The 15,627-nt window shown below is 37.8% G+C and overlaps 1 protein-coding gene across 2 annotated transcripts in view; it reads right to left on the reverse strand.

The window, feature by feature from the left end:
- Window positions 1–3,824: 3,824 nt before the first annotated feature.
- The window catches only part of LOC126978930 (membrane-bound transcription factor site-1 protease), a 29,817-nt gene continuing 18,014 nt past the window's right edge, over window positions 3,825–15,627 (reverse strand). For both annotated transcript variants that reach the window (XM_050828058.1, XM_050828057.1), the window contains exons 13-20: window positions 15,324–15,529; window positions 14,444–14,642; window positions 13,686–13,749; window positions 12,952–13,092; window positions 11,640–11,774; window positions 9,169–9,343; window positions 7,334–7,522; window positions 3,825–5,536 (exon numbers count right to left, since the gene is read on the reverse strand). In XM_050828058.1, the coding sequence (XP_050684015.1) occupies window positions 5,313–5,536; window positions 7,334–7,522; window positions 9,169–9,343; window positions 11,640–11,774; window positions 12,952–13,092; window positions 13,686–13,749; window positions 14,444–14,642; window positions 15,324–15,529 (1,333 nt within the window). In that variant the 3' untranslated portion in view covers window positions 3,825–5,312. The remainder of the gene's footprint in view (window positions 5,537–7,333; window positions 7,523–9,168; window positions 9,344–11,639; window positions 11,775–12,951; window positions 13,093–13,685; window positions 13,750–14,443; window positions 14,643–15,323; window positions 15,530–15,627) is intronic.

Raw genomic sequence — 15,627 nt, forward strand, 5'->3', positions numbered from 1 at the left:
AAGCTTTGCGTACGTAACGTAATGAGCTTTCTTGTGCGGTGTTTCCGGGACAATACGACATGGGTTCCTTCAAAAATTCCTGTTTCATAATATAATAATTCATTCCTGTGATTCCTGTGGTGTTCCAAGAGAATGTGGGCGGCGGTAATCACTTAACACCAGGTGACCCGTACGCTCGTTTGTCCTCCTTTTTCCATTAAAAAAAAACTTTGGACAGACAGCTTCCTTGAAAGTAGAATCCAGATCAAAACGACGTAATTTAAAAAAAAGTAATTGTGTGGTTTTATGAAACCCCGGTGAAAATTATCAAAATTAACATATTAATATCGGCATAAAAATCGACAGAAAAAAAAAACAAATTTATATATTTACTTATTTATAAAATAAAAAAAATAAATGTAGCAAAAACCTGTGGGGTACGAACAGACGTCCCTGTCGGGAGCCAGAGCTTAAATCTGGCGCCTTTGATTATTCGGCTAACATGACTTGAAAGCAGTAGTTGAAATTAATGATTCAGCTTTACTCGTATTCCGCGGCCGGCAGTAATGCCACAGATGGACGAAAAAAATAAGGCGATTTAGGTAATAAAGTTTCCCCTAAAAGAGCGCGAACACTCCACGACTCGTCACATTTGTAACAACTATAAATCGAGATACCAAACTGCTACTTTATATTTATTTGTATGTATATTTATCTACTTAACGCTCAAGGGGGGTATTTATAAGAAAGCTGAAGCGGGGTGCCGGGGGAACCTAACAACTAGTGTTGTACCTTTTCGTTTAAGGTGACCGCGCACAGATTAAAAATTCAATTAATCGAGATACTGTCATCGATTAAAATAACACGTAACACGTTATAATATAAAAAAATACCAACCATTTCGACCATCCTTGCCTTGACTTAATAAATGAAAACACATCATATTTAGAATTTATTACAATAATAGTTACAATATAGATAATATATTAACAAAAACGTAATTGTACGTTCTTTTAATCTAATATTACGCTTATAGTTTAAGCAGTCTCATACAAAAGTAAACTGTAGGCGAGAATGTAAGGAATAGCAAGTAATACCAACAAGCCTAAGAATTGTTTAAAGATGTTTATTAACTAAATAATTTGACAGAATATAAATTAGATGAATAAAATAATTATCATTCTTAGAGTAGTATGCTCACTATACCATACCGTGCTATCAAGGTGTCGGGCAAGGAAATATCTCATGACATGGACTAATTTGCCTACGTAACGTCAACAATAGGGAAATTGCAGCCCTATATTTTTCTATATTATTATTTTGATAGTTTACATCGGCATATAACAAAAAAATTTAACACAAAATTAGCTCAAAGTATATAAGAAACGACGCAATAACTCTAAACGTTTGCCATTTTGTTGGGCTTAGTCATTAAGTGCTATGACGTCATAGTCTAGTCATCGATAGTAGCATCTATCATAGTCTAATAAGCGAAGTCAAGAAATAAGCGAAGAGGTTAGGTTGAAAATTTACATTTATTGTCTTACTTTTTCATCGAATTCGCTCATACTTTACACAATTTTTAAAATTGAAGTAATCTTCAAAAATATGAATGAAGTAATAAAGTTTTTTACAAAAAAATGGACTCTGTTGGATAGGGCAGAAGTAGAATAAAATACTCATTCAGTCATAAGAGTTTCTTGAATATTCTTCTCACGGGCTCCTTTTTCGAATACATTATGGTAGATTCAGTAATTTTAAGGAAATATTTGAAATGACTTAGTTTAAGCCAGCTAGAAAGAATAAAGTTGATTTGACTTTAAGAATGAATGCAGAATAAAAACGGTAGAGATAAGAGATTTACGTAGTTTATCTGGAGTAATTTGGAACGATATATGAAGAAACAATGACGTAATAGAGTGATGTGGAGTAAAAGAAGAGGTAGTGACAGTTATTGTTTACAAAATGTTGGGGAGGATTGATCGAGAAGAGATGATGGATGAAAGTAGAGAGACTGACAAGTTTATAAGAACACTATAAATGGACCGTAGGAGAACCAAAGTCACCGACACAACCCAGATGGTTGCGAAGTCGAAGTGGCAGTGGGCAGGGCACATAGCCGTTGAGGCAGTAAGATTCCCGAATGGAGACCACGTACCGGAAGACGTAGTGTTGGTAGGCCCCCCACAAGATGGACAGACGATCTAGTCCAGATCGCCCGAATAGGCTGGATGAGGGCAGCGTAGGACATTTCATCAGCAGTGGACGTCATCCGGTGGAAATGAAAAAAAAGATGATGATAAAAGGGCCGCATCTACAATCAGATAGTGGATGTTTCAAAAAGGGGCGAGGTCACGAGTACGAGGAACAAAAGAGCAGGTATGATGCCAGTGGAAGTAGTAGGCAAGTACGTCATAGACCGCGGAAAATGGTGTTGCTTTTTTCTTCAAGCGCAGAGTATTGGCTCAACAGCTGCGGCGATGTAGATGGTTTTGACCAACTCTGTGTTCATACCCAAGATTGACCTTTTTATGGAAAAGGAGAACAAACGAGCGTACGAGTCACCTGGTGTTAAGTGATCACCGCCGCCCACATTCTATCGTATCATCCCGGCCACACGTAGTACGTGAAAGAAAGTTCCACCACACAAACAGCTCTAACACTCCCCGTGCTAAATGCGATAGAAGACACACAATGAAGCGTCTCTACGCCACGCCGGGTGATCGAGCCGTTCAGAGCACTGGGTCCCCGACAATTCGAGCAGCTCTGCATTACACGCGGTAAAATGGTTCGGGCCTGAGGTGCGCCAGACCAGAGATTACAGCAATACTCCAATAGTCGCCGGACCTGCGCTTTGCAGCGCTCTGCGCTGTACGTGGGTAATGTGGGCCGGCGCGAAGTTCTCCCGTGCTCTTTAATGATACCCAGCTTCTTCGTAGCGAAATTGGCTTTGCATTCCAGATGACCGCGAGATTAGCTCGCTCGAGATTTCGAGACCCAGTGTTCCAATACCAGGCGAGGCTTTACTGATGTTCTCAAAGAGCGTTGACACGACAAATATTTTAGCCACCCTTGACTATTGACCATAAATGGCAGGTTGCCTTTAGGCAAACGTCGGCGACGTGAGATTTAAAAGACAACATGTGGTCGATAATAAGACCCAGGATTTTTGTTTCAGTGACCATCTTTATACTTTGCCGCCCATGGTGAGCTGAATAGATTAAATTTGTAAACACAATCTATGAACGATGCGGGTCTCGAGTTCCCTTCGAGCGCTCTTCTTCCGAGCCCACCGTTCGAGTGACGTATGGTTCGTAAATCTTGGTATGTCTTGTTCAACTCACCGGCTGTGGCTCCATCGATCAGTTGCAGGTTCGAGTCCCACATAGCAAAATTTTAATTAATCCCAGAAGTCAGGGATATCATATTAAAAATAAATTGTTTAGCTGAATAGATATTAACTTGGATAGGCAGAGGCCAATCCCTCGGGAAGACAGGATTATATGTATCTGACTCTGCATTTAAAGAAGCAGTGTGCATGACGTGGTGAATTTGGTCGTTGACGAAACCGGTGGGCATTTTATTTTAGTTTTCAGACTTTCCCCGACACGTTGCTAGCTTGTTCATGGCATAATACGCAGTCTAGTCAATGTGGTTTTAGGAACTAATAATTTATTTAACCTCTTCTTTTATGGTGAGTAAACATTGAAAAATCTATTAATAATACTAATACGACTTGAGTCACAACTAAAGCGCTCACTTATTACGTTTAGGCGTGGATTTCACAATTTGCCAACCAACGAGATGGCAAAGACAAACAGCCTATGAAATTAAAACTACTTAAAATATTTGGCTTAATTATTCACATAAAGGCTACCAATAAATAATCTTTCATTTAATAATACAATTATTTATATATAGTAATGGTAAATTTTAGGTATATATACATCTTGCATTCAGAAGATTCTTTAATTCATGACGTAACATTTATTTCGTACGTCCTACTAGAATAAAAACTGTTTTTATCAAATTAATTATTTAGGGACATTACAAATACAGAAATTAATAGAAAAAAAATAAGAACAGAGGGCCTATCATCAACTTTTAATAAGCGATGCGATTCCGATACAGTTCAGTTTAGGTACCAAAAATGAATCACTAAAATTCGTACCATGAAGTGCCTTTTACTGAATGGCGTTTGGATCGCTTATAAAGAATGAACGAAATAAATTTGTCTGTGGTCCGCGGTGTGAGAAAGAGATGACGCTCTACAGTCGTTGCATAAGTTTGTCTCTTTTACTCGATAAATATGCGTTGCGTTTCGAAACCTAAAATGATATGATTTTAGCGGTTTTTTGAGTAGAAAATATTAAAAATACATTTTATAATTGCGCTTTACAGCGTCAAATTATGAACCATTAAGCCCCTTTTTGTACTTATTAAATAATAGTAATATAAATAAATATAGTTCTTTGAATTACAAATTAAATGTTTGCTTATGTGTTTTCGTAAAAATAACGAGTTATGAACGCATCTCCATTGATGTTTGATTTGACAGGACCACAGAGTACATTTTTTTTTAATCGTTCTTGCGAATAGCCCGGGCCCTCACTGTCTTTAGTATTTTCAGTTTTGGTATTTATTTTCAGTATATCGTTTTACAAAAAAGTCTAATAAAGTATTCTTATCTCATCTTTCATCAATAAAATTTTCCATTTCTGTATGTTCTCACTATTTTTTAAAAGTTATTAACAACACGATTCACTTTTCGTCGAAGGAAGTAGCAACTTTTGTCGAATCGCCCACTTTGACACATAAAGCTATCCAGTTTAGGTTGAAATATTACCTCACTAACTAAACCAGTTTGCGATTCAATTGATATCATTGCGATTTAATCAGTTGTATTGACATCAACCTAAATTCACGTCGTTATACGAAATAGCAAAGCAGTTCATTTTAAGTTGTCAATTGAATCGCAATAAGAGTTCATGGTAGGCCCGCAGGACTGAGAAAAAGAATCATTTAAGTAATGTTTGAAATATAATAAAACAAAAAGCATAATAAATCTACAAAAGTAACTAACGTACAGGTATCACATTCACGGTATCTCATAATTTGCAAATTTAAATTATCTTAGTATAAATTATGTTCGCGAAGCAGAGAAATTTCCATTATTTTTTAACTCGTTCATCCGACGTCACCATCCATGTTAAAAACACGGACACATAATTATACACGTTCAAAAGTGATAAATAAGAGGTCATTGACCGAAATTCTCTCCGTCGCAACACTGTGGTACAATATACTTCATAGGTAGTTGTTATCACTCTTAATCAAGTTGCCAGCGATATAATCTTCCGCCGTTTAATTTTCCTACCGTACCGTTTCCAGAACATGACAATACAATAAAGAATGGCCGAGATCGAGACGAACATCAGTAGACGATTGTTGAACGTGTTTGTTTCCTTGTTAAAATCCAAATGTGATTTCGAAGGGGCGACACCAGCACCTCGCCAGGCTCTCGGGGCTGCCTCAGTCCCCTCGGTTTCCGGTGCACCTAATTATCACATAAATCTATAACCCCCTTATTCATAATAGTCTGCTAACTCTCACTCTGTCTTCTTCCATCGACCTAAGTCAGAATGAGAAAAAACACTCCTTAGCGGCTGTTTTAAATTAGCGGACCATTATGAATAAGGGGGTTACACTGGAATTACACTGTGTATATCAATTACAATATTATATATAATAAATACACTAGAAGAGCTATCTAGCATTGCTAGTAAAAAAAAAATCTAAAATTTAAAGTAAATAATTGAAATCAAACAAATTATATATTTAGAAAACAAAATTTTAAACACCCTTATGAGTTCGCAAGACGGCACGAAGTAGGCGTCAGTGCCTACATTAGCGTGGGGCTACTAGATTTCTTTCTTACAGGTTGTTACCGAAATGATTTTATAGAAAATTGATTTTTAGGTGAATAATTCACCTAGTGGACACGTATTTTATTTTTGAACATTTGTTCATGATTACAGTCAAATGTTTCCCGTGTGTTTATTTAATGTCGTCATTGTAGCGTCATGCTGTATATATTGCCCTGTGGTTTCCCGGGGCATAAAAAGAATAGAATAGAGAAGAAGAATAGGGAAGTCCTAGGCCCAAGGGTGTAAGAGGTGATTTAATGCTTTTACCAGTGCAAGAATTCATTGCACAGGATGCTGGCAAGATTATGGGTAACACAACGGCGCCTTTGTCTGTCGTGAAGCAGTAATGTAAAGCGCGTACACCTTAAAAACCGGCAACGTCATGTGATTCCTCTAGTGTTGCAAGAGAATGTGGGCGGCGGTGATAACTTAACACCAGGTGACCCGTACGCCGGTTTGTCCTCCATTTCCATAAAAAAAAGTGTAAGCATTATTGTGTTTCGGTCTAAAGGGCGCCGTACGTAGCTAGTGAAATTACTGGGCACATAACACTTAACATCTTATGTCTCAAGATGACGAGCGCAACTATTGTGTCGCTCAGTTTTTGAAGAATCCTGAGCGGCGCTGCATTGTAATGGGCAAGGCGTATCAATTACCATCGGCTGAAGGTCCTGCTCGTCTCATCCCTTATTATCGTAAAAAAGTACTATTTATTGTGTTTATCTACCTTGTGACATTAAGAAAATGAAATAACTCGTAATATATTTTTAACTTAAAACAATCATAGGTGTTATTTACTATATCAACTCGATTAACCGATTTTTTAACGCAAGTTGTAACCTACTTGCGAATTATGACCGTCAATAAAACGGTCGATCGATTCATGAGATTGTAAAATGACGTAGAAGGTTGTACATTCATAAGCGTGGTACCTCTACCGCCCACTGATAAAACTTGAGACGGACGACAATATCACGGCCCTGTTAGATGCGGGCAACACTGTTGCATCGCGACATAAAATTATTGTTACATAACACTCGCCGCTAAAAGGTCACATAGTTATTGTAACAGTGCACAGATATGAATCAATTTATTATGTGCCATGACCAAAGTCAGCAGTAAGTTCGTCTCGTCACTTATTGCCATAAAAATAATTACGGTATTTTTAGTTTAAAGTTTCTTATAATAATAATACTATTTTGTTACATCACTTTACATAATATTATAACTGAAATGATTTATTAAAAGGTGAAGCTATAAATATGGATTTAAGAGAGAGAGAGCTTTTTGCCTCTTCTTCTCATTAAAACTCAACCCTTTCCGAAGTGGTGGTAGATGTAGCAAGAAAAGAGAACTATGCACATTTATATGTGTCATTTCTTTTACCTACCTGAATAAAGTGATTTTGATTTGATTTATTCACTAACCTATACTCCTGGGGTCAGTGGGCTGGTGCCGTGGTGCTAGGGTTCTGGCTGCCGGAGGGGCGTGTATTGGGTCCGCCCTGAGCCCCGGAGATGTCACGCACTCCGGCAACGCTCGGGGTCCGCTACCGTCGGCGGAAAGAACGCGCGAATACACGTGAAGACGACCGCCTTCCGACCGCTGAGGTAACTCTATATATGGAACAGTGATGAGATAAAATTAAGGCGAATTTCTTATAAACAAATTGACGCTTAGTTAGAAAAAAAAAATATAAAAAAAAGTGTGCAATAAAACAAAAATCCTTAAAAGAATATTCCTCGTGCTATTCTAGAAAAAAAATATTATAATTAAAAAGGTATTCAATTCAACCCATTAAAATATTATTTAAACACATAATTTAGTTAAATAACGTGTTATTAAATATCATTACATTATATTACACAACTGGAGAGAAAACTTGTATAAAAGTTGAAATTATATATTGAAATTTATTTAATCTTTCATTTCAGGTACAGAATAAAAATATGAGGTGTCGATTAGCGTGACGGCCACGATCACTAATATTAGTACATATTTTATTTAATGTTTGTAAAAGTCTATATTCTATGGCCTAAGAAAGTTTTATATTTAGGTTAGGTATGGTAGGTTCATAGAAATATTAGGTAATATGTAATACATATTATCATATAACAGCATAATATTTCCATTTTTAAATCATTAGACTAAACATTTTAATGTCAAATTAAGAAAATCTTTTTTTTTAATAATTTGCCAAGCTGATGATAGTTATATTATGTAATTTTCACACTTCCCGCGTTGGCTGTATGCAACTACCTTTGCCAATCTTTGAAGTAAAAATAAAACCTCTGACCAGATAATTATGATCAAAATACATTTCCCGTCCTTTTAATCGGCAACTTGAAATTTGTGGTTTTGTTTCTTTAATTATGTTTCATTCAAAAATTACCTAGTTGTAAAAAAAAAATGTATGCGAAGAGGTTAAAAACTCTCGTGTCGTCATTCAAGGCTTGCACCCACACCGGTTGCGTTTTTTCACTCTTCTTAAACAACTATTGTCTTAAATACTATATTGTATTGATGCTATATTGTATCGTAGATGCTGTGTTTGTTATATATGCAGAAGGAAAAGATTTAAGACGGCGCAAACGGGGCAGTAGTCTGATTGATTGAGAATTCAAAGACAGGCGCTCTTAGACATCCGCAATACAAAAGGTCACGCCTTTGAATATTGAATATATTGTAAGTATTCAACCAGTGTTTGTTGTCAGTGATGGCTAACGATACGCAGATGAAGTCGCTAAGTATAGGCCTGATGTAAAAGGTCATGGTCGCTCAGAGAGGAATGGAGAGGGCTTGCTTGGAAATTCTATGCGAGATCGAATCAGAAATGAGGAGATCCGTAGGGGAACTAAGGTCACCGAAATAGCCCAGATGGTTGCGATAGTGAAGTGGCAGTGGGTAGGGTACTTAGTGTAAAGTCCTCGAATGGCGACCACGTACCGGAAGACGCAGTGTTGGTAGGCCCCCACAAGATGTACGGATGATCTGGTCAAGATTGCCGGAATACGTTAGATGAGGGTAGTGAAAGACCGATCTTCGTGAAGATCTTTGAGGGGTGCTTTTGTCCAGCAGTGGACGTCTTCCGGCTGATATGATATGATTATGATTCTCCCCAGTGTACTGCAAGCAGCAGTGCCACAGTTTACATTACTGCTTCACGGCAGAAATAGGCGCCGTTGTTGTACCCATAGTCTAGCCGGCATCCTGTGCAAAGGAGCCTCCCACTGGTATTAATGATCTAAGGACAGAACCATACCTGATGGTATAATATGTACGTCGCGATGTTGCTTCGAGGCCGCCGCTTCCTTCAACGACGACGGCAAATGTCCGACCAGCGCGTACTGTAACGCGGCCAATAACAGCCAATGGCAGGGCTTCGCTGTTCCGCTCTCCAAACATGACGAGTCACCGTAAACTACTAATCGGCCCCCCTAGAAATAACAAGGATATCAATGAAACAACCCCAACTTACTACTTATTACTCCACAATCGAATAATGACCAAATTGTACACGAAATATATTTATATTATTGAAGTACTATAAAGAACTAGATTCCCAATCGCCTATTAAAAGGTCGTCAAAAAATGTCCGAGCGAACTTATACAGATAACATTAAAACATTCATTCAAATTAACACTTTATTTCGTGGAACGAAAACTCTGCCTAATTCAACCATACATTATTTTATTATGTCTCAAAGGGCCTAAGCATTTTCGTAGAAAGCTCCCAGGTGACTTTTTTATCGGACATCTCCAACAAATATCGTTAATCTATACAAAAACTTGACAAATTATATACTAAACACGCTATCCGTTGGTAAATAACAGCATGAAAATCGGTGCAGTAACTTTTTTAATTTATCGCGAACAGACGCGGTGGAGGACATTGTTTTATAATATGTTGTGATACATCAGAGCAAGCAAGCTCCCGCGATATATCCCTTTTCTTGTATAATCACCATATTATTATACCATGATAGTAACATTTTTGTTTGTGAATCAATTGAGTGGATGGTTCATCAAAGCAAAGAATAAACCAAGGGGCTAATACTTGTAATGTTTTATTGAAGTGAAACTTCTTTAGAATAGTTGTGATTTGAAACTCGATGAAACGAAAAAGCGAGACGATAGAGACACACACAGGTAAATGTTTAGGATTCAGCCGGCGAGAGAATGAGAGAGGAAGCATTATACAGTGTTTGGTACCAGGCGATCATAGTTGAAGAAGAGATTGTCTTATGTGTGACGCGAGTATACCTTAATATATTCTGACGTCATGCACACGAAGTATTACTACATAGACACCCGGAGAACACATATGGTAGCGGTGATAGTAATGTCTTTCATAGCGGTTGAAATCATGTATCACCCTAGCAACATGTATCAGGAATTCATATGCTGTTTAGAGGTTCATGCACAATGCACATCTTAAAATTTTTATACAAGTGCTGACCCGGCAAACGTTGCTTTAATAATAATATTCTTTTATTTCAGGCCAATTACTTCCCATACATAACATTTATTCCTTATTCTTATTAAAAATAAACTTAAAAAAAAACTAGGTATTTTTTAAGTGATGGTTTCACTATTTAGGGGGGTGGTGTCCAAAATATAAAAATTCATAATATTCATTACAAGTCCAATTTATTTTTTGTTATTCACCATGTGAACAGATATCCATCATTTATGTACTCGTATAGGGCTCCTGATATCGTCATATATAGCCGAGAGGATTTTATTATTTGAGCTGCGCAATCGACGTCAAAGCGATTATTGTTTTTATTACAGCGAAGAAGTCAGGCCTGATGCGCTGCAGCATCTCGGAACATTCATAAGATCCCTGTATGTATCAGTTGTCATAATATTAAGCACCCGCACCCGCTCATTGTATGAATACCTATGTAATGAAAATATGTCATTGACTAAATTATTTGTATTGCGAACTTAATAATTTGCGGTACCTAATGTTTTTTATTAAAATACGTTAGTGGGTTACATTTTAATGTAAATTTTGCATCGGATACAGCGATTACGTTGGTTGAGTTTTTAGACGCCAAATTTAACTTCGCACTGTATCATCAAAAAGATGAAACAGTTATTGACGCAGTATTCTAAAGATATTTTGACCATATTAAAAGACCAAAGTATTTATTTCATACTACAGTTACCATTAGCCTCTTGTATCATTTATCGAAAATGAAAGGTCCGAGTCTGAATAAATCTATGTAATATTTACGATAAAATGGAAAATAATTATCAAACAGTGTATCACTATGATAATTACTAAGACCCACAATTATCCTCTTCCCGAAATTTTACATTCGTCTCATTATCTTGAAGCCAAAATATTTCAAGGTGTCACGATGACTTTTTTGAGCAAGACATTCATTTTATAAAAGTGAAATAATTTCTAGGAAATTCAAATATTCGAATAGCGTCGCCATCAGTCGAACGAATTTCAATTATCTCCATATGTTTGTTGTCATGGACTATGACGTCATTGTTCGCACTCACCAAGCGCACTCAAATAGCCGATTTTAAAGAGCCCGCATCAGTTGCCTATTTTAAACAATTTTTTAAATACTCTGTCCTACTTGTTCAGCGTTTTTGATTTTTTACAATTATACAGCGACGTATATATTCTCTGTGTTTCCGGGACAATACGACATGGATACCTTCAAAAACTCCGTATGGTTTTTTGTCCTCTCTTCTGTAAAATAATCTCACCTTAGGGTGTTCCAAGGTATCGTTTGTATAGTCTCTAGCTTCTCCGTCTGTTTGCAAGAGACCCAGAATCGGCACATCCACTATTTCGACACTCCCAGAGCCGGCGCCACTACTTGGCTTTTCTCCTGACATTATCTAGAAAACATTATTAAATATTCAATAGCAAAAAACATGGACACTTTTATACCCTCGATATATTTCTGATGATATAACTACCTAGGGGGCGCACTTTATTTTATGTTAACGCTTCGTGCTTGTAAAGTCTGCTCGCCTCAACTATTGGTGGGCGATGAGGCAGACCAACATTTAATATGATATTTTTAATTTTAGTTTTTTAAGGGCTCCCCAAAACCACAAAATCGTTTAAGCCACTGGAGTACAATCTCAAAACAAATAGATATATTAAATAGTTCATCAGACATGTAATACAAAATAACGATAATAATGCCTCTACCTTATTTAAGGTCATATGAGAGAATCATTTTAAAGTCCAGTTTAAATTAGCTTACGAAACCGGGAGTCACCAACTAAACTTGATAATACTTCAAAACTTCCCACATGCTTAGGACAGTATAAGGTGCAGGTCCAGTCAAATATATGAACTTTTCCTCTTATCTCTGTTCTGGCGCACAGCAGCATCAGCTCCATCCATTTGACCGGGAGCAACACGGGGTTGCTCGAATTCGATCGTGCTCAGTGGACGACTCGATCCAAAGATATTAACTATCCCATAAATATAACTAAAACTAGGACGCATGCAACGAGCAAAAGGCCGGCATCGCATATCTTGACGCCCGGTGTTGCGGTTGTCCATGGGCCTGTCGTCAGTAGTCATGTAGCGCCTATTTCTAGTGTGAAGCAGTAATGTGTAAACATTACTGTGTTTCGGTGTGAAGGGCGCCGCAGCTAGTGAAATTACTGGGCAACTTTACATCTTATTTCTCAAGATGACGAGCGCAATTGTAGTGCCGCTCAGAGTTTTTGGGTTTTTCAAGAGTCCTGAGCGGCACTGCATTGTAATGCGCAGGGCGTATCAATTACGCTGAACGTCCTGCTCGTATCGTCCCTTATTTTCATAAAACAAGTAGTCATACTTCCCATCATGACTGTCATGATTTATTGTTGGAATTTACTAAAAAAAAACAATAATTTTTCAGCGCTCCGCTAATATTTGTAACATTTGTACGCATTAAATTTGTACAATCAATCCCAGAAGTGAGGGAGTTCGCCGAAAATAACCAAAAAAAAAACTAGTTGTATAATATAAGAGATATAAATTTACTAAGTAATGTATGTAATAATGAAAACTAACTTGATGTCCCTGATCTTGTAGTTTAGCAGTCACTAGAACGCCGTGTTCTGGGAAGCTGTGTATGTGAGTGCCGCTCGCGTAGTACATCGAATGCCCGCCTAATTTGAACGTGCCTTCAAATACGCGGTCACCCAACGCCACCTATAAACGTATTACAAAACCCTGTCATTTTTAGATTTCAATACAATACCATAGACAATCATTTTTAAACCAATCACAAGGTAAATTATTTTATTAAGGGTAATTTTTGGCCATTGCCTAAATGAAGTACGATATTGATAGGGGTTATTATAATTTTTGAGATTTCGAATGTCATATTTATCGACAACAGAGGTGCCCAACGGTCTCACCTGTATATAATTATAATTAAAATAAATTCTTTGATAGGTTTTTGCATAGTACCAAGGTTATTCAAGTATTTTTTCAATATCAATGTATTATATCATAATTAATAATACTTCTCGTTTGTTTTTCAAATAGTTATTGATGTCACTATACTGATGACGTTCTTTCGATATCAGTTTAAAGTTATTTGAAATCTGTAATAGTTACAGAATAATCGATCGGTCACACTTTTATACCCTGCATAAATACTATTGAGACAAACTTTTCTCGTAGCCTTTTAACAAACAAACGAAATATCCTCTCAGTCCTACAATATTCGTTTAGAAATTAGATAAACCGATTTTATTTCAACTATACATAGCGTTGTTGTATTTATATTAATATTTTACCTGAAACATGCTTAGCAGGTCATTCAACGCAGGCACGTTGGCACCTCCTGTCTCGGGTATCCACCTATAGACAATATGTAATGGTTCAATTTGGTATATTTTGTACATTCAGATGGTTAGGATGATCTGATGATTGTGATGACTGTTTATTGGTAATCAGATAAAGTTATGATGTGATGACTTAAGGTAAGTAGATGTGGTCGCGAAGCGGGCAATGTAGAGGGCTATGTTCGGAGTTTCCCTGCGAGATCGTTCGACGGACAGATGTCCGATAACTAAGTAAAGTTATCGAATGGCGACCACCTACCGGAATTGTTGGTAGGGCCCCCGCAAGATGGGCCGATGATCTGGTAAAGATCGTCGGAGTATATTGGATGAAGGCAGCGCAGGACCAATGGTCGTGGAGATCTTTGGGTGAGGCCTTTGTCCAGCAGTGGACGTCTTCCGGCTGATGATGATGATGATGATGATGATGAGATAATGTTACGGGACAAGCAAGAGTACACCTGATAGCCACACTTTTTTGCAACTCCGAACTTAGAACTTTACAAGAAATTTCTTGCCTCGTACAGCTAATTTTTGGAATCAATTATAACCTACTTACCTTCAAGAAAAGAGCATACTCCCACCTAAAAGGCCGGTAACGCATCTCTGGACACCTGGTGTTGCTGATATCCATGGACGGTTGCATCACTACTCGCCATCACGTTAGCTTCTTTCCTCTTTTCCCCCCTCTTATATAAAAAAAAATCTCATACCATTGCCTTGTATTTTCGTCGTAGAACTTGACATGACGAAGTAGGGATGCGTTGTACCAATCAGCGAAAACAATAAGCGACAACCCAGAGTCAACTGCCTTCTTTAGAGCTGCCATTTCTTCTGGAAAATATTCGTCCTCGGGATCGACCAGTAATAGCGCTCCGTAGAGGGACGTGTTTATGCAGGTTACTGGTGAACCTAATGTACAGAATACAATATGTTGAAGTCATAATCTTCAAATAATATTAAGTCAAGCGTTTATCACCTCCCCATCTCTTTAGCAAAACCTCTGGTTGTCGGCCTTTTAGGTAAGTGTTTTAGATTTTTACCAGTGGGAAGCTCCTTTGCACAGGATGCCGCCTAGATTATGGGTACCACAACGGCGCCTATTTCTGCCGAGAAGCAGTAATGTGTTAAAAATATTGTTTCGTCTGAAGGGCACCGTGAAATTACTGGGCAAATAAGTCTTAACATCTAATGACTCAAAGTGACGAGCGCAAATGTAGAGCGGCACTGCATATTAATGGTCAAGGCGTATCAATTACCATCAGCTGAACGTCCTGCTCGTCCCGTCCCTTATTTTTATAAATAATGCTTTTTATTAAAGGAACTCGCGTTCTATCGCCCTGGAAACACTGAACACGGAAACTCATTCCACAATTTGGTTGTAACTTTATTTATTATCGGTGTATCAGGTCGGGTACCATTTGTTGAGACCATTCGGAGGTCCTTCATCAGGGTGAGTGGAGTGGCTTCGCGATAACGTCCCGTCTCATACTGCAGATTTCTGCTCGTAGTGCGCGAAAAAACATGGTCTTTCCCGCCCTGTAAAGCTACAGAGACAATGTTTCTTCGTTTCGTATTGAAATAATAACTTACCCAATACTTCAACGTAATATCCGTGCTCTCTCAATCTACGGTACATATCACGGAAGTTTGTATGTATATGGTCAGCGTGCCAATCTAACGGATCGTGTTTGGCACGCAAGTCGTCCCTCGGGAAATAGCCACCGGGATATCGTAGACTGTGGAATTGGTCCCAAATCAACCGCCTAGATCTTACTGGGACAGGTATTACTCGAGCTCTGTTGTGAAAGAAGAATGTGATGAGTGAGCATACCTAGATCTGGAAACTTATCAAGTAGTAATTGAATTCTTTCTGTACCCTTTTTGAAGCTATACT

The sequence above is a fragment of the Leptidea sinapis genome, chromosome Z, assembly GCF_905404315.1.
Source record: "Leptidea sinapis chromosome Z, ilLepSina1.1, whole genome shotgun sequence".
NCBI lineage: Eukaryota > Metazoa > Arthropoda > Insecta > Lepidoptera > Pieridae > Leptidea > Leptidea sinapis.